General features: G+C 67.3%; 5 protein-coding genes across 5 annotated transcripts in view; 3 read left to right on the forward strand and 2 right to left on the reverse strand.

Moving 5' to 3' along the window:
• Positions 1–3,375: 3,375 nt before the first annotated feature.
• On the reverse strand, positions 3,376–7,532 carry CHLNCDRAFT_143667 (hypothetical protein; the record flags this gene model as incomplete). The annotated part of the gene is made up of 13 exons (XM_005849256.1): positions 3,376–3,557; positions 3,805–3,932; positions 4,127–4,625; positions 4,752–4,921; positions 5,143–5,277; positions 5,465–5,566; positions 5,737–5,780; positions 5,914–6,033; positions 6,208–6,359; positions 6,538–6,631; positions 6,706–6,832; positions 7,003–7,135; positions 7,265–7,532. 13 exons carry the CDS (start codon positions 7,530–7,532, stop codon positions 3,376–3,378), a joined length of 2,154 nt encoding a protein of 717 aa, XP_005849318.1.
• Positions 7,533–10,207: 2,675 nt separating this feature from the next.
• On the forward strand, positions 10,208–11,392 carry CHLNCDRAFT_30563 (hypothetical protein). The gene is made up of 5 exons (XM_005849046.1): positions 10,208–10,321; positions 10,431–10,529; positions 10,650–10,758; positions 10,907–11,089; positions 11,226–11,392. The coding sequence occupies exons 1-5, from the start codon at positions 10,304–10,306 to the stop codon at positions 11,321–11,323; spliced, it is 507 nt and encodes a 168-aa protein (XP_005849108.1). The 5' UTR covers positions 10,208–10,303; the 3' UTR covers positions 11,324–11,392.
• A 462-nt stretch (positions 11,393–11,854) lies between these two features.
• Positions 11,855–14,450, forward strand: CHLNCDRAFT_143670 (hypothetical protein; the record flags this gene model as incomplete). The annotated part of the gene is made up of 9 exons (XM_005849047.1): positions 11,855–11,977; positions 12,089–12,249; positions 12,371–12,514; positions 12,620–12,752; positions 12,868–13,032; positions 13,146–13,336; positions 13,490–13,667; positions 13,810–13,935; positions 14,091–14,450. The coding sequence occupies 9 exons, from the start codon at positions 11,855–11,857 to the stop codon at positions 14,448–14,450; spliced, it is 1,581 nt and encodes a 526-aa protein (XP_005849109.1).
• A 693-nt stretch (positions 14,451–15,143) lies between these two features.
• On the reverse strand, positions 15,144–16,569 carry CHLNCDRAFT_12448 (hypothetical protein; the record flags this gene model as incomplete). The annotated part of the gene is made up of 5 exons (XM_005849257.1): positions 15,144–15,201; positions 15,386–15,499; positions 15,694–15,881; positions 16,117–16,236; positions 16,477–16,569. Coding segments are annotated over 5 exons (573 nt in total), but the record flags the coding sequence as incomplete, so codon positions are not given.
• Positions 16,570–17,696: 1,127 nt separating this feature from the next.
• The window catches only part of CHLNCDRAFT_143672 (hypothetical protein), a gene marked incomplete at both ends in the record, with an annotated part of 3,329 nt that continues 1,352 nt past the window's right edge, over positions 17,697–19,673 (forward strand). Inside the window, 5 exons of the mRNA XM_005849048.1 lie at positions 17,697–18,039; positions 18,230–18,302; positions 18,503–18,623; positions 18,910–19,100; positions 19,325–19,523. Coding sequence (XP_005849110.1) covers positions 17,697–18,039; positions 18,230–18,302; positions 18,503–18,623; positions 18,910–19,100; positions 19,325–19,523 — 927 coding nt within the window. The remainder of the gene's footprint in view (positions 18,040–18,229; positions 18,303–18,502; positions 18,624–18,909; positions 19,101–19,324; positions 19,524–19,673) is intronic.

The following is a 19,673-nucleotide window of genomic DNA, read 5'->3' on the forward strand; positions in this document are numbered from 1 at the left end:
ACTCTACTGCCGCCCGCGCCCCGCCCCATCTGGCCGCTTGCCCGCCCCATCCCCCCTCGATGGGGCCCGCCCACACCGGGGCCTCCTCCCTCCCGCCCACTGCTTTCTCAACGGCCCCGAGCCGGGGCTGCCCTCATTGCATACATAGTGCGCCTTTCCCTGCTTTTCTAGTGACCTAGCGTTCCGCACTGCCGTTTGGCCAGCCCATGCTCCCGTACCGTTGCGTTTCTCCCCAATGCGCCATGCCACTTTGCCAGTCATACACACGTTTCGATGCGTGCCCTGTCAGCTGCTTGCGTTGCATGTCGCCTTGCTCCACCCCTGTTTTATTGCTTTCTCTGCTTTCGCCCGGTTCCCGTCCCGTTTCGGCGGGGAGTCTATGTTGCAAGCTAGTTCTTGCTTTACCAGACTTTAAGCCCTGTCTGTCTGTCTCTGTCTGTCTGTCACCTTCCACCGCCCCACCCACGCACCGGGGCTGTCGTGCAGGCCGTGCGTGTGCAGGTTGGTGTCTGCCGGATCCCTCCACTCGTTGAAGACGCCCCCGCTGCTGTTGGCGGCCACCGACATGTTGTTGGCCAGGTAAATCGTGTACGAGTCGCCCGCCCGCAGGCGCAGCGTGGGCCCAAACAGGTGCACCTCGCCGCTGTCGCCGTCGCGGTAGAAGGAGTTGGTGAACCGCAGGCCGCTGCTGCCGTTGAAGGCCTGCAGGGGACAGGGCAGCAGCCGGGTGGGCACACGTTGCGTGCTTGCTGCTACAGGAGTGAGGAGTGTGCTTGGCGCCACACCACAAACCATGATGCAGGGAGGCTGCGGTTCAGCGTTGGCTGGCAGGCCGAAGCAGGCATACCACGAGCGTGGCGGGAGTGAGGGTGATGTTGATGATGGGGCGGAGGGCGGTGGGCACCAGCAGGTCCCGGCCTGGCAGATCCTCCAGCCGTCCCAGGGAAAACTGGACGATGGGCAGGTCAGCTGGGTCTGGCACATCAAACTCAACCGCCGCGGCGGCGGTCGGCGCGGGGCATCCGCCGCTCAGCTGTCTGTCTGTCTGTTACACCCATAAGGAGCAAATGAATGCTACGGGCCCAGCTGTGGTGCCAAACAGCTGGAAAAGTATGCACCAACACAAAACACATGAGGGAAGAGATTCAGGTATGGGGGGTAGAGTTGTACACAACATTGCAGCAAATACAAAACCCACCCAAAATTATAAGCTGCATGCCCCAAGCAATACACACGGTGGGCATCTGCATAAAGATAGCAAGAGGCATTTAATGAAGCGCCGGATAAGCTCAACCCCGGGCCAGCCGAGCCGACCGCCTGGGCAGGGCCGTCAAGACGTGCCCAGGGGCCACCTCGACTGGGGATGGGGCACGAGATGAGGGTGTGGAGGTGGCGGCCTCCGCCTGGTGCCTCGCCGCCGTCTCCCGCCGCTGGCGTCGCCGCCGCGCAGTTGAGGATTCGGGCCGCTCGTCTGCCACAGGCGACTTGGGGTTAGGCGGGGCAGCAGGCGTGGCCGCCGCTAAAGGAACCACGGCACTGGCCAAGGGCGGCCACTGTGCCGCCGGTGGTGAGGGCGGTGACACGGTGGGGGCCGGCTGCTGCGGGTGGGGGGCCGCGGCAGGGGTGGCGTGCGCACGTGGTGGCTACTCGCCGCCGCCGTCAGGCGGCGGCGGTGGCTGCTGCTGCTGCTCCCTCCTGCCGCCGTCGGGCGGCGGTGGTGGTTGCTGCTGCTGCTGCTGCACCGTGCCGCCGGCAAGCGGTGGCGGTGGCGGCTGCTCGCCGCGCCTCCCGTTCGCGCAGCTCGCTGGGGCTGAGGACGGGCCCAAGGGTGATCCCAGTACCCTTGAGCCGCTTGCTGCCAGCCAGCACAGTAGCAGCCATGGCGGCGGGCAGCGACGCCTCAAGCGCCATCCGCCCATTCCGCGTGATCCACACCCGCTGCACCCGCACGCCGCTGACTGACATGCTGTAGAAGGCGTGCAGCCAGCCGCAAAGGCGTCTGCAGGCATGCTCGTGTGTGGGAAGGCATCCAGCGGCAGCCTCCGCTGCCAAGCCGGGGAGCCCTATCACCGCAATCTCAGCTGTCTGCTCGCCTGTGGGTGGCGCTGGGTCCCGCGCAGGCTGCAAGCTGCCCTCGAGCGGCACGTGCCGAACACTAGGTTCGGCATGCCGCGGGGGGCGGCTGTCGCCGCCGGGCCGCGCCTCTACCAGGCGCTTCTCCACCCATCGCAGGAGCACGAGGAGAGCTGCTGCCGAGAACAGGCCCAGAAACAGGCCGACGGCCGCTGCCACTGCTAGCGCCTCTGAGAGAGTGAAGGAGACGACTGTGTCGAGCATTCTGTGCAATAACTGTGCAAAACTGTGAGGTAGTTCGCGTTTACTGTCAGCAGCGCAGCCAGCGCCAGGGCGAGAAGGAGCGAGAAGGAGCGGGGAGGGAGCCATGGTGGCAGCAGGTGACAGCTGCCACTTGTGAGTCTTCAGGGGCTTGCAGGTCCTGTGATTGTTCGGCCGATTGGCCTGCAGGCACAGAGCCAACCTGCAGGCACAGGCGGGAGGTTGGAAGCGGGACGCTGCCGAGCTGCTCCTTCATTGAAAGAGGCACCACCAGCATGCCCTCCCAATCTGGTAACCCATGAGAGGGCAGGGAACAGCAATGTGAAGACATCAGCAGTGGATAAAGAGTGGCACAGGCAAGCTGCTGGGCGGTGGGCGCCGCCTGGGCGCCGCCACACGGAGGCCCACCTGAATGCCGCGGCTCAGATCGGTAGCGGCACAGCTCTCACACGGCCTGCAGCCACCAGGGCTCAGGGGAGGTTGTCTAATTCAGCTGGGCACGCGCACGTGCGCTCCGCCAGGGCTTTATACGAGGGCCTGGGCAGCGGCCCTCCTTGGCAGCCGCAGGCACGGGAATACACTCGCAGTGCGACACAGGCCCAAACAGCAAGCTACGTAAACGCAAAGCCAGTTCACAGAGTGGCTGTCGCGTTCAGAGGCCTCTGGGCGTTCCTGATCTCAAGACACGCCGCAGATCACGCTGGGAGTGATGTGCAATTGCCAGCGGAAGAGGGAGTTTCTTCCTTTTGCTCGGAGATGCCGGTTCCTTCCCCCCTCAGGGCTGCTGGCCCACCTACCCCGCACCTTCATGTCATTTCCCATGTCACCATGAACACCCTGGTGATGTCCATGCTGCCAAGGACCCCTTGATGCCATCTCCATTAAGAGCTGACAAGAATTGGAACAACCGCCGGTCCGGGAGGCAGCTCATCCCAGCCTGGCATCCGCCGGGCAAGGGCTCCCGGGGTGAGATCCAGGGATTTCCTCCCCACAACAAGAGCTGGGACAGCACAGAGCTTACAGAGAGGGCCCAAGCTGCCGCTACTCCTGCAGGCGCCGCAGGAAGTCTGGCGCCTCCTGCAGCACCCAACTGCCGTCCCCCGCCGCCTCCAGCACGTGCGTGTGGAACGCCGCCAGCTGCCTGCGGTGCGCGATGCTGATGAAGCAGGCGCAGTGCTGCTGCAGGCGGGTGTACAGCGCACGCTCCGTGGCCATGTCCAGCGCTGCACGGATGGAGGCAGGGGCAGGGTGAGGTGGGGCGGGAGCAGGGAGGCGCCCGATGCACAGCTCTGCAGCACCGGCTGGAGCGCAGGGCAGAGGTGCGGAGGGCATCCGAAACGCAGCCTGCGGCAGCAGCACCAGCTGCCGGGCCCACCACTCATCCGCTCATCCGTCCGCCAAGCAGCAGGCGCAGGCTCAGGGCGGCTCAGCGCGCCAGGCAGGCGCCCAGCCATGCAGCCACCCACCCACCGCTGGTGGCCTCATCCAGGAATGCCACCGCGGGCCTGTGGTGCAGCAGGCGCGCCACCGACACGCGCTGCTGCTCCCCCAGCGACAGCATGTGCGCCCAGTCCAGCTCCGCATCCAGGCCGCCCACCCTGCAGGTCAGGGTGCAGGGCTGTGATGCACTCACGTGCAGCGGTGTGGCCACTGCGCCCTTTGCTCGCAAGCATGCAGCGGCCAGCCAGCAGGCGCGCAAGGCGGCGGCCAGGGCTTGGGGCGGGGCAGCTGCATCTGGCCAACGCCTGGCTGCCGCAGGCGGCCGGCCTTGGCCAGGAGCGCATTGCCTTACCTGGCCAGCAGGCTGGGCAGGCACACCGCCTCTAGCAGCCCCTGCAGCTCCGCATCCAACGCAGGGCTGCAGGCAGGGCTGGCCAGGCCGCTATCCAGCATGGCGCCGCCCTCGGGCAGCGGCTTTCTCCTGCCACCGCTCAGGCGCCGGTACCCGCTGCCGGCCACGCCCCGCAGGCTGGCCGCACGCCGCGCGCCGCCGGCCGCCCGCGGCGCCCCCTCCCCCTCCCCCTCATCCTCCCCGCTATCGCTGTCGCCGCCGCCGCCGTCGCCGCTGCGCTTGTGGCCGATGCCGCCGCCGGCTGCGGCCGCGCCGTCCTCGGCGCTGCCGCCGCCGCCGCTGCTGCCGCTGGCGGGGCGTGCCGAGGCTGCCACCTCGGCATATGAGTCTGGGAAGGTGAGCTGCTCTCGCAGCGTGCCCAGCGGCATGTAGGGCCGCTGTGGCAGGAAGAACGTGTCTGCCGGGGCGGCAATGGTGCCGGAGCCCGCGGTCCACAGGCCTGCCAAGCAGGAGCACACAGGGTTGGGCATTTTGGGTGGCGAGCTGGTGGCCAGTCCTTGGAAGAGCAGCCCGCTCGACTTGCCATGCCACCTCACCGCATCTAACCGTGCGCACCACAACGCACCTGCCACCGCCCGCATGATGCTGGTCTTGCCCACGCCGCTGGGACCCACAATGAGCAGGCTCTGCCCCGCCTCTAGCCTCAGGCTCAGCCCCTTGCACAGCGTCTGCTCGCCGTGCGGCGTGGTCAGCGTGAGGTCGCTCACCTCCACGCTGCCACCCGTGCTGCCCTTCCTGCACCAGCACAGTTCGGCAGCACAGACGCGCAGCGCGCGTTAGCATGGGCAAGCCTGAAGTGAATAGCAAATGCTGCTGCTTGCTTGCTGCTGATGCTGTACAGCAGCAGCGGCGGCGGTATACACAGCGGTGGCAGGACTGTGGGGGCGATGGATGATGCTGCTTCACCCGAAGCAACGCGGAGCAGCCTCCCTCCCAACAAGCCTGCGGCGGCGCACCTGCGCACGCCGCCGGGGGCGCCCTCCGCCTGCGCCACCAGCGCCGCCAGCAGGGCATCCAGCCGGTCTGTCTGCGCCGCCAGCTGGCTCATGTCGCTGAGGTGGGTGATAATGTAGCTGAGGGCGCCCTCGATGCTGCATGGGGTGGTGGAGATGGCGGGGGCGTAGTGAGGTGGCAGTAGCACTGTGTGAATACGCGCGAGGCGGCAGAAACAGAGGAGCAGCAAGGTTGCATGCGAGTCGCGGCGGCAGCAGTGGCACACATCCGCATGCGGCTCGGCACAGGCCGCCGGCGGGGCGGCAGGCTGGCGAGGGCACTGACGCGTGGAAGGCGAAGCTGGCCTGGCTGATCCCCCCAAACCGGATCTCCCCCGCAAAGTAGCGCTTGGAAAGCAGCAGGGAGGGCAGCAGGATGGTGGCGTACCTGCGGGGGGCAGGCCGCACACGCACACGGCAGGCTGGTCGGGCGGGCACCGGCGTGGCAGGACTGGCGGCAGGGGCACAGGCGCGCATCCCTGGATGCATGGGCGCGCGGCATCTCTTGAGAGATGTGAACGTAGCCTGGCCCGGCATGGCATGGGCAGCAGGGCTCACGTGTAGATGTTCTGCCAGAGCGACAGGTAGGCCTCCCACCGCACCTGCACAACATGTCCAGTGTGGCCCGGGAAGAAAGAAGCGAGCAACATACAGCACAAGCAGCAGCGGACGCAGCAGGGCAGGCAGGCCCATGGGCCCCGGCAATGGCCATGCCTCCTGTAGGCAATGGGCCACAAAGCTCGCCTTTCCAAAAATAGTGGCGATGACTCGTGCCAGCCTGGCGACCGCCAGCTCGGCCTCGCGTTGGTCGCCGCTGTAGAACGCGATGCTCTCCGCGTTCTCCCGCACCCGCACCTGCAGCAGGCCAGGACCAGACGTGGGGGCGGGTGCCGCGAAAACTGACTCCTCCCGCAAGCAATGGCAAGGGCCAGCACGTGTGCAGGCATTGCATTCCAACGCGCACTCTGTCAGGTGGCAGAGCAACCGACACCAGGCGCAGCGCAGGCAGCAGGAGGCTGCCCTGCCCACCAGTGCAAAGCGAAGATCCGCCTCTCGCTGCAGCACAGAGTAGGTGAGGCGCATGAGGCGGCGCCCAAAGCCCGCCGCCGTCACCCAGGTGCCGCCCACGGCGTAGAAAATCAGGAAGACGGCCAGCTGGGGAGCCAGCGACCACAGCAGGCCTGCAGGGCGGCACGCAGGGGCACGGAACATCAGCCATGCGGCGGCTGCCGCCAGCCACTACCCCCGCTTCGCCGAGAGGGGCGCCCTGATGGGCAGGGCAGCCAGCTCGTGGCACAGCGGCCCCGGCAGCACAACGGCAGACTCTAGCCATGTCCAGCCGCCCACCCGGCCACCCACCTGCAAATGCCACACACATAAATATTTTGCGCATGATTGAGACGGAGAGCATGACTGAGGTGGCGGTGTAGGCGCGCACGTCCTCACAGATGCGCTGCAGCGGCGGGAGAGGAAGTCAGGGGTTGGAGCTGCAAGCGGGCACCAGGCAGGTGAGCCGGCCGCAGCGACAGGGCGGCAACGACGGGAGGCGAGGAATGGGATCGTCCCCGAGCTGCGGTGGCGTGCCTGGTCGGGGTTGTCGATGGCCTGCGGGTCGATCCTCAGGCGGAAGTAGGCGTGGCCGGCAAAGTAGGCACTGCGGGGGGAGCCAGGGCAGGCGCACGGTGAGGCGGCTGGGGCCGAGGGAGCGGCCCAGGCACACACGGCGTGCGCCGGCGGCACACATGCCAACCCGTCCCGGCCTTGTGCCGCCAGCAGGGTAGGAGTTTGCCCCGCGTGCAGCGCCCACGCGCGTGCGGCGCGCACCGGATCATGTGCTGGGTGAGCCACTTGCGCCAGGCCACCGTCAGGCAGCTGTCGACGTAGTCGGTGAGGGCAAAGAGCGGGGCAGCCACCACGATGATCAGCACAAAGTCCCAGACGGCGGCATGAAAGCCAGCTGCACGCGCGGGGGTGCAGGTCAGGCAGCGAGGAGGGGGTATGGAGTCGCACGGGGCGATGGGGAGAGTGTGTCTGGGCGTGGGCGGGCCGTGCCGCCGCCGGCGGCAGCCTCGCGCCGCCCGCTCACCCTGCTGCTTCTCGGACAGGGATGTTTGCAGCGCGTTCTGCACGTAGCTGATCCACAGCAGCAGGCCCACGTTGGTGATCGACAGCGCCACGCAGGCGGCCACAAACGCCCAGGCGCGCCGCCGCTCGCTGGGGCAGCGCCACCACAGGCGCGCCACGCCCGCCCATCGCTGCAGTACTCGGCGCAGGTCGCTGCTGGGCGCCATGACGCTGCCCTTGCCCTGTGCGGTGACCAACACCGACTGCAGGGGAGCACCCTGCACCTCCATCTCCTCCCAGGAGTGCTAGCGAGGCAGGCAGGCTTGCGATCGCGAGGCCTCAATACATGGCAGCAGAAGGGGCGGTGGGTGTCCGATGGGGTGTGCTGGCACCAAACCGACAGTACGCCACCTGGCGGCGGGCTGTACCTCCTCCCCGCCGCCTGCAGAAGTACCTTGGCCGCCTGACACAGGAAGATGTGCAACTGCAAGCTCATGGTAACCGGCAACCCACCGCCTGAGCTCTCTCTCTCGAGCCGTGGCGTGCGCCCGGGCGGCAATAGTGCGTCGCCTGCGGCCGTGGGACACAGCAGTGCATGCCAGCATCCCATGTTCCCTGCGCAGGTAAGTGTTTGGATCGTGATTATTCCTGGTAGTGAGCACAGGCGCTATTAAATCGATTGCAGTATTGATTGAAAGTTGGCATGGCCCAGCCTAGCCAGAACCGCCCACATGGCGGCGGTGGCACATGGCCAAATTCCCCTCGTGGGCGTCCAAACGGGGCAATCGTCCGCTTGCCCTGTCCCGCCGTCTCAAACAGCACAAATAATCTTCCTGCAGAGAAGGAAGGCTCCTGAGGAGCCCCGCAGAACCAGCGATGTCATCCTTGAGAACGGCCTGGGAGGCTTTTGCGGGGTTTGCGGGGTTCGCGCATGATCCGTTCAGAAGGTTAAACAGGGCCGGGGGGTTGGGCGGTTGCAACCGCGGTTGGCAATCCTCCGTCTGGTTGGCGGCAGGGGGGTGGCGCCGACGGCGGCAGAATCGGCAATGCTCTGTCTCGGGTAATGGTACTGAATCACCACCAATGCATGCCCTGCCGCAGTCTGGTCAACGAGAGCGGGGCCGACTATGACAGGGCGGCCTACCTGATCATCTCCTGGCCGATGTTCCTTTTGCTGCTTATAAAGCACGCATGGAAGGATGGGCAACCAGGTGCCTGACTGCACCAGCCACTTGCAGTGCTGGACAGGAGACATGTCCAATTTTCTTCTCTTCGCCAATTTCGCTTTCTCAGGATGTGAATGTCTGCACTTGTAGTCCTGGCGCTGCGCCTCACTACCTGGCCTCTGGCTGCCCAGTGCCTGGCGGTGCTGATCTCCCGCAGCCGCTCCACGTATGTGCGCCGCCGGGAGCTGTTCTGCTCCGCCTGCCAGGTCGTCGCCGTACTTAACACGATGCAAGGATGTGAGCTGTCGACTGTCGCATGCTCGACGTTTTAGCTGCTGAATTGCTGCTGCTGGGGCTGCCCTTGCTCACCTATGATGATCATCACCTTTGAATCCAACCTCCCTTGCTCCCTCCCTCCCTCCCTCATGACGCAGCACTCGCAATGGCATCCAGCGTAATTGAATGGCACGGGGGCAGCCCGCTGCGCCTGCTGGCCTCCATGGCCGTGTGGAACGCCACACTGGCAGTGGCCACGGGAGCGCTCTACTTCCGCCTGGTGCTCAGCTGGTGCAGGGTGTCGCTGCCGCTCATCATGCTGGTGCCGCTCTGGTTCGGGCGGCCCCTGTGCCGGCGCCTGCTGGAGGCCCCCGACATGCGCCAGCCGCTGGCAGAGCTGTACTCCCTGCTGGGCGCCATCCAGTGAGCAGCACGCCGCAGCTGCTCGTGGGCAAGCAGATGTGGGCAAGCAGCAGCTTCTACCTTGGCACTGCGATGCAATGGCTGAGTGACCACCCCCTCTGCACACACACACCACTCTACGACCCTGCCACTATTCTCCAGCCAGATCACCCACCACCACCCTGCCCGCTCCTGCCCCCCTGCAGCACCGCCGCGCTGCACGAGAGCACGGCGGTGACGTGGCGGCTGCAGGGCCCCATGGAGGAGTGCCTGGTGCTCAACTCCTGGATGCTGCTGGCGGCGGGGGTGGCCATGCCACTGGTGGTGCTGTTCCACCTGGAGCGCCAGGCGCGGGCCCGGTTTGAGGGCAGGCACCAGCAGGAGCAGGAGCAGGAGCAGCAGGACCCAGACGAGCTTGAGCCCCAGGCGCTGCGCTGGCCCCAAGCGCCCGCAAGTGGCTACCTCGGACCCAGCCTGACGCTGTACCTGTTGAGCTGCATCATCTGGACGGTCGCCACGACGGTACAGGATGCCAAGAGAACCTGGGGGGCGCCGCCGCTGCCGAACGACACGACTCAAATTGCCTAAGCTCACTTGTTTGGTATGTTTTTTCGTATTTAGTTAAATTGATCACCATATACACCTTAATTGATTGATTTATCGATTTCAAGAACTTGCGATGTTTATCCCAATGCCTGCCGCTGTTAATCTCGCGGGCGGGCGGCCCAGCAGGTAGGCCTCCCGGTAAGGATGTGCCCCATGATGGGCATGATGGCCCCCCACCTGGAGGGTCATTGGGGACATCATCCTCAATCATGCATCATTCTCCCTCCCGTTTGTTCTGTTGGCATCCCAGCAACCCCAATATGCTTTCTAGGACATGAGCCAGCACTTTACGGTGAAGGGTGGTTAGCTTGAGCTTTCTAGGACATGAGAATGATGCATGATTGAGGATGATGTCCCCAATGACCCTCCAGGTGGGGGGCCATCATGCCCATCATGGGGCACATCCTTACCGGGAGGCCTACCTGGCTGCACAGCTGGCGGCACAGCTGGCGGCACAGCTGGCACGCCTAGCGGCCAAATCAGGGGCCGGGCGCCCAGCGCATGCAGCCGTCGCTCGACAGGTACATCAATCGAGTCTGGAGTGCATCCTCCTGCTGGCCACACCGGGCACCGCCTTGTTACACACTCAGCGACCGATTGCGACCTCTGAAATGGCGGAAGGAGCAAAGGTGATCCCTAGGCAATCGCTCAAGTCGTAAGCAAGTGACCTACTATCACCCAGCCCTGCCCTCACCGCCGGGTCGCTGCTCACCCGCACTGTCGCTTGCATCGCTGCAGCAGGAGGCCCCCGCCGTAGCCGAGATCATCCAGCAGCTGAACATGCTGCCCCACCCAGAGGGTGGCTACTACAAGGAAACGTTCCGGGACAGCCGAAAGGTATGGGGGCAGAAAGAGGCATGCTACCGCCTCGACCCCGTGTGTTCTGAACCCCACAGCCTGGCTATCCGGTGGCAGCCTGCTCCCTGCCTGCACACCTGCCGGCCCTGTGTGCTGCAGGTGGATGCCGGGCGGGCGGCATCGACTGCCATCCTGTACCTGCTGCCCGCGGGCGCCAAGTCCAAGCTGCACCGGTTGGATGCCAGCGAGTGCTGGCACGCCTACCTGGGTGCGCCTCCCCCTGTTGTTGCTTCCCCCGCGGCGCTTGCTGGCACCTGGCCACTGTACAGGTTCCAGGACACACTTGTCTGGTCCATGCTGCATCCTGGCTCTCACCAGCAACGGCCGTGCCCGCCTGGCTTTGCTGCCTGCTGCAGGGGGGGCCATCACAATCGTGGAGCTGGATGGCTCCTCCCCCAGCGGCACACGCACCACCGTGCTTGGGCGTGACCTGGCGGCGGGGCAAAAGCTGCAGCATGTGGTGCCGCCGGACACCTGGTTTGGCGCGGCACCCGCAGAAGGGACCGAGTTTGCGCTGGTGGGATGCACCGTGGCGCCAGGCGCGTGTCGGCTGCGAGGGGCATGTGGCTGTGGCTGCTGCCCTCGGTCGCTGAGATGCTGCAGTGGTGCTGGGTGGATGAGTTGTCAACCTCAGTCATCTCAACAAAACACCAGGATGTGCTCCTCTTGCTGCAGGCTTTCAGTTCAGCACATTTGAGATGGGGGAGAGGCAGCGCCTGCTCCAGGACTTCCCCGCGGCGGCATCCTGGATTGAACGGCTGATGGCAGAGTGATGGGACGGAGCGGCCAGCCCACAATTATCAGGCCACTTGCATGTGGCCAGATGTAATCAACTTGCGCCCAAGGCAGTTCTGTGGCGGCGCACAGCTGGCGGGTCATTCCTGGGCCAATCCATGGGGAGCTCCAAAGCGGCCTGATTCAATTCAGAATCGTGCCCTCCTTCTGTCCCAGCAAATTGCTTGTGCTGCAAGCCTCTACGCGCCGCGCCATTGTTGCGCGCGGGCGGGAGATGGCCCTCGCCACCAGCGAGGCTGCTGCTATGCGCAGTGTTGCTGGGCATGTAGCAGCGAGCCCGTGCCTGCCACCCGACGTTATCCGGCACTGCTTGGCTTCTCTCCCGACTCAGACCATCCTCACCGCGTCGCAAACTTGCAAAGAATGGAACCATGTGGCTAAGAGCGACTGGATTTGGACCTCGAGACTGGAGGTGGGGCTGCAGCGCGTTGCTGAACCTACGCTGCCGGCGCCGCTGCCATTACGCCGCTCCGGCCGCGTTCATTGGCTCATTGCCTTCTCTTCTTGCCATGGTGGTGCAGGCGGATTTCAGCAGGAGCGACGACATTGCTGGGAGCCGCTCTGGCAGCAGCAACCTGGGGTGCCCTGCGGCCCAGCTGTTTGTTGACGCTCCACAGGTGCGGGGGCTGACGGTGCGGCCATCTCCCCTGTGCCAATACCAGGTAGCCCACCACTCATCCACCCAACGCCCTTGGTCGCAGGCGCAAGGCCAACCATCCCTGCCTGCTGCCGGCGGGCTGCAGGGGTACCGGGAGCGCGCGGAGGTGGAGAGCAACTGGCGGGCGGGGCGGTGCAGCTGGGCGCGGCTGGAGGGCCACCGGGACTACGTCAGATGCGCGCAGCTGCAGGGCAGCCTGCTGGCCACCTGCAGCGGCTCCTACATGCAGCGCGACTGCAGCATCAGGTGATGGCGCGCCGGCTGCTGCTACTGGCTGAGCGCAGAAGCACGGGGTGTGCTAATGCAAGCAGGATGCCGTCCGCTGGGATGATGAGATGATCCCACAAGCCCCCCTTCGAGCGTGCAGGCTGTGGGATGTGGACGGCGGCGCATGCCTCGAGCACATGGCCGGCCACCGGGGCCCCATATGGAGCATGCAGTTTGACGGTCGCCGCGTGGCCAGCGGCGACGACGAGGGCGGCGTGCGGCTCTGGGACACGCAGTCTCACAGGTGGGGCGCGCCTGCTGCTCGGCTCCGTGTGCTTCCTGCAGGCTGGCTGCTGGCCACCCTGCCCACCCGTCGTCGTTCTCGGCACTGGCTGCCCCTCCGCTGCAGGGTGGGCGTGGCGTCTGCGCTGGAGCCCCACTCAGTCAAGTGCCTGTCCCTGGACGGCTGTCAGCTGGCGGCGGCAGGGGAGTCGGGCCTGCTGGCGCTGTGGTCGCTCAGCGCAATTCAGCATGCGCTCGATGTGGGTGGGGCCAGAGCGGGCTGGAAATCGGCACTGTTTCGCGGTTGAGACCAGCAGAGCTGGGCCTGGCAGAGGCTTGAAAAAGCCCCCGACAGCACAACCACCGCCCCTGCAGGAGCAGCACCAGGGCGTCGACGCGATGGATGCGTCCCAGGAGGGCGACAGCGAGCTGCCCTGCTGGGAGCCTGTGGCCCTGGAGGCGGCGGGAGTGCGCCCCTGCCTGGCTCGCCCGCCGCAGCCGCCCGGCGCCGGCCTGCCCGCCGACACCAGCTGCGTGCAGGTGCGGCCTGCTCGCTGCTGGCAGCCTGCCGGAGGCAGCTGTGCCGGGCAACACCCGCTGGGCCTGGGGCCAGGCCCTCCCGACTTGCGCAGCCCGCTGCTGCTGCTCTGCAGGTCGACGGTGGCCTCTGCGCAGCTGGCGAGTCTGGGGCCGGACGCGTGCATCTGTGGCGCACCGCTGACGACGAGCTGGAGTACCGGCGCGGGCTGGCGCTGCCGGGGGATGCCGGCGGGGTGGCCACCCTCTCCTTCCAGCGCCCCACCGGCTGGCTGGTGGCTGGCTGCGGCAGCGGCCTGGTGCGGGTGTGGGACATGAGCAGGTGAGTGCCTGCCCTGGCTGGCCAAGCGGGCATGCATGCATGCATGCATGCTGCTCCTGTGCCCTGCCAGATGCGATGCCTCATCTGCTCGGCCGACACGCATCCATCGCCCCGCCCCGCCGATGCGCCTGCCCGCAGCGGCGAGGCGCTGCGCGACCTGCTCGGCCACATCGCCGACGTGCTGTGCCACCAGCAGAGCGGCGGGCGGCTGGCCACGGGCGGCGCCGACCGCACGGTGCGCCTGTGGGACCTGCGGTCGGGCCAGCGGGAGGCCACGCACGTGCTGCAGCTGGGAACCTTCCCCTACTGCCTCCAGGTGTGTGGCAGGGGGTGTGCTGTGGCCCTCTGTCGGCGGAACCGCTCCCTGGGCGCCGCTGCCACCCCCTGTGCCCCAGCTGCGGGAGTGCAGCAGCCTGTTCCTTCAGTGGTCCCCTCCCTGTCCGCTGCGGCCCCCACAGCTGGACGACTGGCGGCTGGCGGTGGGCTGCGGCAACGGCACGGTTCAGGTGGCGGACTTGCGGCGGGCCGGCGCCACCAGCGGCAAGCTGGTTTCGCACACGCTGCTGCCAGCACACCAAGAGCGGGTGAGCAGGGGGTGGTGGGCAGGGGCAGGGGCTGGGCACCGCAGGCGAGCAGGCCAGGCGGGCCAGGCGGGGCAGTGGTACGCGTCAGCGGTACAAGACACAGCCGGGCACCCAGCCTCTCTGTCGTCCTGGTCCCTGCCATGCTGTGTGCGCAGGTGTGGGCCCTGGCCCTCAGCGACTCCCGCCTCGTCAGCGCCAGCCTGGATGCCGAGATCGTCGTGCGTTCTTTCCACCCCGCCCACATTGCCGACGTGAAGGCGGGCAGGCTGAGCGGCTTCTGCTCGGCTGTGGCGCATGGCGGCACGAGCTCCGCTTCCACCCAGGATCTTGAAGTGGACTCGGCTTATGGCGGCAGTGGCTCCGAGGAGGAGGAGGATGAGGAGGCATCTTCAGATGAGGAGGAGGATGAGGAGGCATCAACAGATGAGGAGGACGATGAGGAGGCATCTTCAGATGAGGAGGAGGATGAGGATGAGGAGAGCAGCGATGAGGAGGAGGAGGCCGAGGTTGCATGAGGCACGTTGCACATTAATTTATGCATATGTTTTGCGTTACACACACACAACAAACAGTGCATGACTGGGTGGTCGAGGGAGAATGGTTGAGGGGGGTGAGTTATACAATGCATTCGGACAACATTACTTGGCCAGCGGTACAGAGTTGCCGTAGCATGGCCCACTTTAGCAAGATACAGCAAGGTTCAAGGGCAAGGCACAACGAAATTAAGGGAAAAAAACTGGGGCCAGTGTCGATTTGCAGTTTACAGGTACATTCAGCAAGTTGCGCTAGCTTGCCCGCCCCTTGCCAGCCAAGCTGCCAGGGTCAGTGGCTGGAGAACTTGCGCCCAGAGTCCAGGCCGCGCCCTTGCAGCAGCCAGCTCGTGCGGCACATGTCGGCGCTGCAGCCCACCAGGTGCTCCCGCGACTCGTCCGTCAGGCGGTACAGGGCCTGCAGCGGAGCAGTACGGCAGGGGAGGTGCACGAGCGAGCGCCACCACACGCAGGCCTGAGATCTTCAATAATTAATTGTGGATCCACTTGAGCAGGTAGACGGCGACCCCTCCCTGCCAGCTGCCAGCTGCCACCCTGCGCCATGCCAACCCCCGCCCCGCCCGCCCACCCTCCCCGCCGCACCTTGGTGTGCACCCAGCTGGCGGGCCCGCCGCCGCGGCTCTCCAGGTCTGACGGCAGGCGCTCCAGGGTGATCGGCTCGGCATTGGGAGGGTTATAGACCGCCAGAAAGTCGTCCACGGTCCAATGGAACCACCTGAGAAGGGGCGCGGGTGGGGGGCCCAGCAGGCACAGCGGCGCTTCGGTACAGAGCATGCGACGGGGCACCGCGGGGCATTGGTTCCAGCAGGCCGGCTCCGTTGCTGGAGGGGAGCTCCCGTCCCCTGCCGCCGCCGCGGCGCTGTGGGCCAGAGCCCCTGCACAAGGGGCACCGGGCGCACCTCTGCAGGAAGATGCGAGCGGCGAGGCCGTGCGTGACCAGCACCAGGGTGCAGCCCTGGCCAAAGCGCCCGGCATTGATGTCGCGCACCAGGTGGTCCTCAAACAAGGTCATCCTGCAAGGAAGAAAGAAAGCAGGCGGCGGGGATGTAATGTACTGTGATGTAGTGTCCTGGGGCAGGAGGCGGGCTGCCACACCTGCTCCCACGGGCCCGCCTGCCGGCTCAGTGCGCCACCGCTCGTCGACCACCTCTCCCTCCCGCCTTTGCCCCGCTCCCCTCACCCCGCCTGCCCCGCGGCGCCCCCACACCTGTCGTACACGTCGGCGCCGCTCTCGCCGTGCGGGAAGCGGTAGAAGAAGCGTCCAAAGCGCAGCCGTTCCAGCTTCTCCCGCCGCTTGCCCTGCGCATCCTGGAAGTTCCCAAAGTCCTGCTCCCGCAGCTGCACCTCCTCCTGCACCCCCAGCAGCTGCTCAGGCGCAAACGCCTGCACCATGCCCTCTGTCGTCTGCAGGGGAAGCAGGAGGGAGGGGCGGGGCGGGGCAGGGCCGGGCTCGGCACAGCACGCGCCTCGCTGCGTCGCTGCGGCGGCGGCCCTAGCCTGGCACAGCTCCCTCGCAAGATCCGCAGCTGCAAGCGCAAACAGTCGGCCTCTTGCGCATGCAACATGCGCACTCTGCTGGCAGGCCGAGTCATGCACGGCTGCGGCATGGGTGCCCCCCACTTCCCCTTACCTGCTTGCAACGGAGGTAGGGGGAGGTGTAGAAGAAGAGGCGGGCTGGGCAGCCGTCTGCCTCCACAGCCGCCTTGAGCTTCTCACCCGCCTCCACCGCCTGCTGCCACCCCGTGGCCGTCTGCGGCGGGGGCAGGGGCAGGCGGGGGCGGGTGGTGAGGCGGTTGGGGCGAGGAGCCGAGGGATCTGGCACACCGGCCAGGGCTTGCCCCCCCAGCTGCCCGTCACAGCCTCTCTTTGGGCATGACGCGAGCTGTGAGTGCACGCCGCCGCCGCCGCCACGCATCAAGCCTCTCCCGCCCGCCTGGGCACACATGCGGTGCGGCCCGGCGCCAGCCCAGCAGCGGTTGCCCGCACCCACCAGCGGCACGCTGGGGTCGGGCGTGTGCTCATACAGGAAGGGGTCCACGTTTCCCTTGGACTGCGCGTGGCGCACCAGCACGATGCGGCGCGGCAGCAGCCGGTGGTCGGTTGGCGTGGCGGCCCTGCGCGGCGGGGGCAGGCACGGGTGGGGGAGGCACAGGCGTTGGTGGGCGGCGCGCAACCAGGCAGGCAGGTATCCCTCCCCGCTTCGCCGGCAGCAGCTGGCATGCGGAAGGCGCGCATGGAGCCCGCCTGCGCAGGCTTGCCGCCGCGGCGCAGCCTGGCGCGAGCCAGCAGCCCTGCGTGCGGCCGCCCTCACCAGCTGGTGCTGTGGAAGCGGGCGTCGTAGGAGCCCAGGCTGCGGCGGTCCACTATGGATGGGTTCATGAAGGCTGCCAGCGAGTCGCCAGCGTGGGGCAACACCAGCCGAGCGCCTGCCGCCGGTGCTTCCACTGCCGCTGCCGCTGCCGCTGGCGGCACTGCCGGCTCCCCCGGGGGCCGCTTGCTGCTCGCCCGGCCCTGCTCCAGCAGACGGATGGTGTGCTGCTGCTGCTGGATAAGGCGGATGGCCTCCTGCTGCGCCTCGTGCTGCTGCGTCAGCAGCGCCAGCGCCTGCTCCTGCCGCTCGGCGGCGGTGGACAGCTCCGCCCGCAGGTCGGCCACCTCCTGCTGCAGCGACTGCAGTATGCGCGTGTTACCATCGCTGTTGCCGATGCTGCTGCTGGCCCCTGTGTTGGCAGAGCCGCCTGTGGAGAGCAACTCGGTCTGCACCACTGGCGCAACGAGAGGGCCCGTGGCTGCTGGAGCACCGCCACGGGGCGATGCATGGATCGATGCAGTTCTCTGCCTGGGCCGTCGGCAAGGCCTCGGCGACAGAGAGCGAGGAGGCAGGGGCCGGCCTTGCGCCGCCCCTCGTGCGGCCGTTTGCGACATTTGCCGGTTTGCTAAGTGACAGCACACGATCGAGCACAAGGGATTACGGAGTTGATTTTCGCGCCCTGTGACTTGGCCACCTGGAGCCTGCACCTGGAGCTCAATGAGTGATTGAGGGGCACCCAGAGCTCCAACTGCGAGTGCTGTAAGCAATTGACCTGCTCCACACGAAAGATTCAGTCTTTACAGCACTCAGCAAGGGGTCCCCAAGCTGCCTGCGATCCCGCCTTCCCGCTAGCTCTACAGGCGCCACAACCAGTTGCTCTGGGTGCAGGAGGCCGCGCCATGACGGCCAGCACGCTGGCCTGTTCGGGCTACGCCCGAGGCACCAGCAGCTTGGCCAGCGAGCGCCGCCCCCGCAGCTTTGCTCGCAGCAGGCCCAGCCGCTGCGTGGCTGATGCGGCGGGGGAAGGGGGCAGCCTGAGCAACGGCACCAGCAATGGCTTTCCAGCGGCGGCAGCGGCCGGCGCAGGCGGGCTGCGGGCCAAGGCCACCGGCCCCGCTGTCTGCGACCCCTGCTCCTCCGACCCCGCCGCGGCGCCGCGCAGCGCGGTGCAGTGGCCGCAGAAGAGCGAGCTCTACATTCTGCGCTCAGACGGCCACTCGTGCACGCGTGAGACGGTGCAACGTGAGTCCCGCCAGCCCCCCCGCTTGCACAGCAGCTGGGGCAGCAGCCGGGCAGCAAAGCAGCTGCCAAGGCCAGTCCCCCAGGCTCAGGCAGGCGTCGCCTGTGCACACCGCTGGTGCATGTGTCGTGCCTGCGCAGCACCTGCTCACCCCGCTTGCCTCCCTGCCTGCCACCCCGCCGCCCGGCGCAGCCAGCGGCAACCTTCAGTTCGCCTGCCCCAGCTTGCAGCAGCAGCTGCTGGTGTGGAAGACGCGGCCGCAGCGGTGCGTAGCCCAGCCCCGCCTGCCCGCCGCCGCCGCCGCCGTGCAGCTGCCCCGTCGCCCGCCTTTGGTCTCCCGGCGCTCCCCGCCGGACTGTGCACACACTCCGGGCTGCCGGCCCTGCTGCCCCTGTCCCCAACTCCCCTGCCCACCCCTGCTCAAGTGTGTCCTCATCGGCCCCGCTGCCGGTACCGCTGCCGCAGAGTGATGGTACTGAAGAAGCTGGGGGACGAGCTGATGGAGGAGTATGTGGATGTGCTGCGGTACCTGGGGGAGGAGCTGGGCATGCGGGTGGTGGTGGAGCCGCACGACCACGCGGTGCTGGTGAGGGGGCCCCACGCTGTGCACGCTGCGCACGCTGCGCTGCGCCACGCACGCTGCGCTGCGCTGCTGGGCGTGCCGGCTGTTTTCTGGCTGGGTGCTGGCGGGCCCCCGCGCTCGCGGCGCCCAGGCAGGCGACGGGGGCGCGCGGCCGGGGGCCTGCTTGCGGCGGGGGCCTGCAGGCGGGGAACCTGCGTGCGCCGCCCTCTCGCCTCCGGCCCGGCAAGCTCACCACGTCCCCTCCCCCGGCCCCCTTCCCGCCCTCCTCCCGCCCTCCTCCCGTCCGCAGAAGGGCCTGTGCATGGGCTGGGTGGACACGTACCAGGAGCGGGACCTGGGCGAGCTGCACTCGTGCGTCGACTTCATCGTCTGCCTGGGCGGCGACGGCCTGCTGCTGCACGCCGCCTCGCTGTTTGGCAACGCGCTGCCCCCCATCATCTCCTTCAAGCTGGGGTCCCTGGGCTTCCTCACCACCCACAAGTGAGCGCGGGGGGGGGCGCCCCGCATGGGGCGGGCGCGGGCGCGCCGCCTCGATGCGTGCCAGTGGCGCCACCCGCGGCCGGCCTTCCAGTTCCTGCCCTCCCCTGCCTCCAACTCTCCCGTGCCTTCCCCGAGCCGCTCCTGGCCCTCCCTCCCCAATCTCCCTTGCCACCCCTACCACCCCCCCACACTTACACACCACCACCACCACACACCCCCCGCAGCTACGTCGACTACCGCCGCCACCTGCGCAACGTGGTGCACGGCTGCCGCGAGCTGGCCTCCTGCGAGCTGGTCAGCTCGGCAGACGGGCGGCCGCTGCGGGGCGTGCACATCACGCTGCGCATGCGCCTGCAGTGCGAGATTTGGAGGTGCGCGGCGCGGGAGGGGCGGGGCGGGGCGGGGTGGCGGGCGGGGTGCCCGGTGGGGTGCCCGGTGGGGTGCCTGGTGGGGTGGCGGGCGTGGCATGGCCTTGGCGCCACTGGCATGGCATGCCGTGCCCAATGACTGCCGCCGCCGCAAAGCCTGCTGCACCTTGCTGGCTGCCTGCCAGCCGGCGCTCACCCCCCAACC

This window comes from Chlorella variabilis (genome assembly GCF_000147415.1).
Source record: "Chlorella variabilis unplaced genomic scaffold CHLNCscaffold_6, whole genome shotgun sequence".
Lineage (NCBI taxonomy): Eukaryota > Viridiplantae > Chlorophyta > Trebouxiophyceae > Chlorellales > Chlorellaceae > Chlorella > Chlorella variabilis.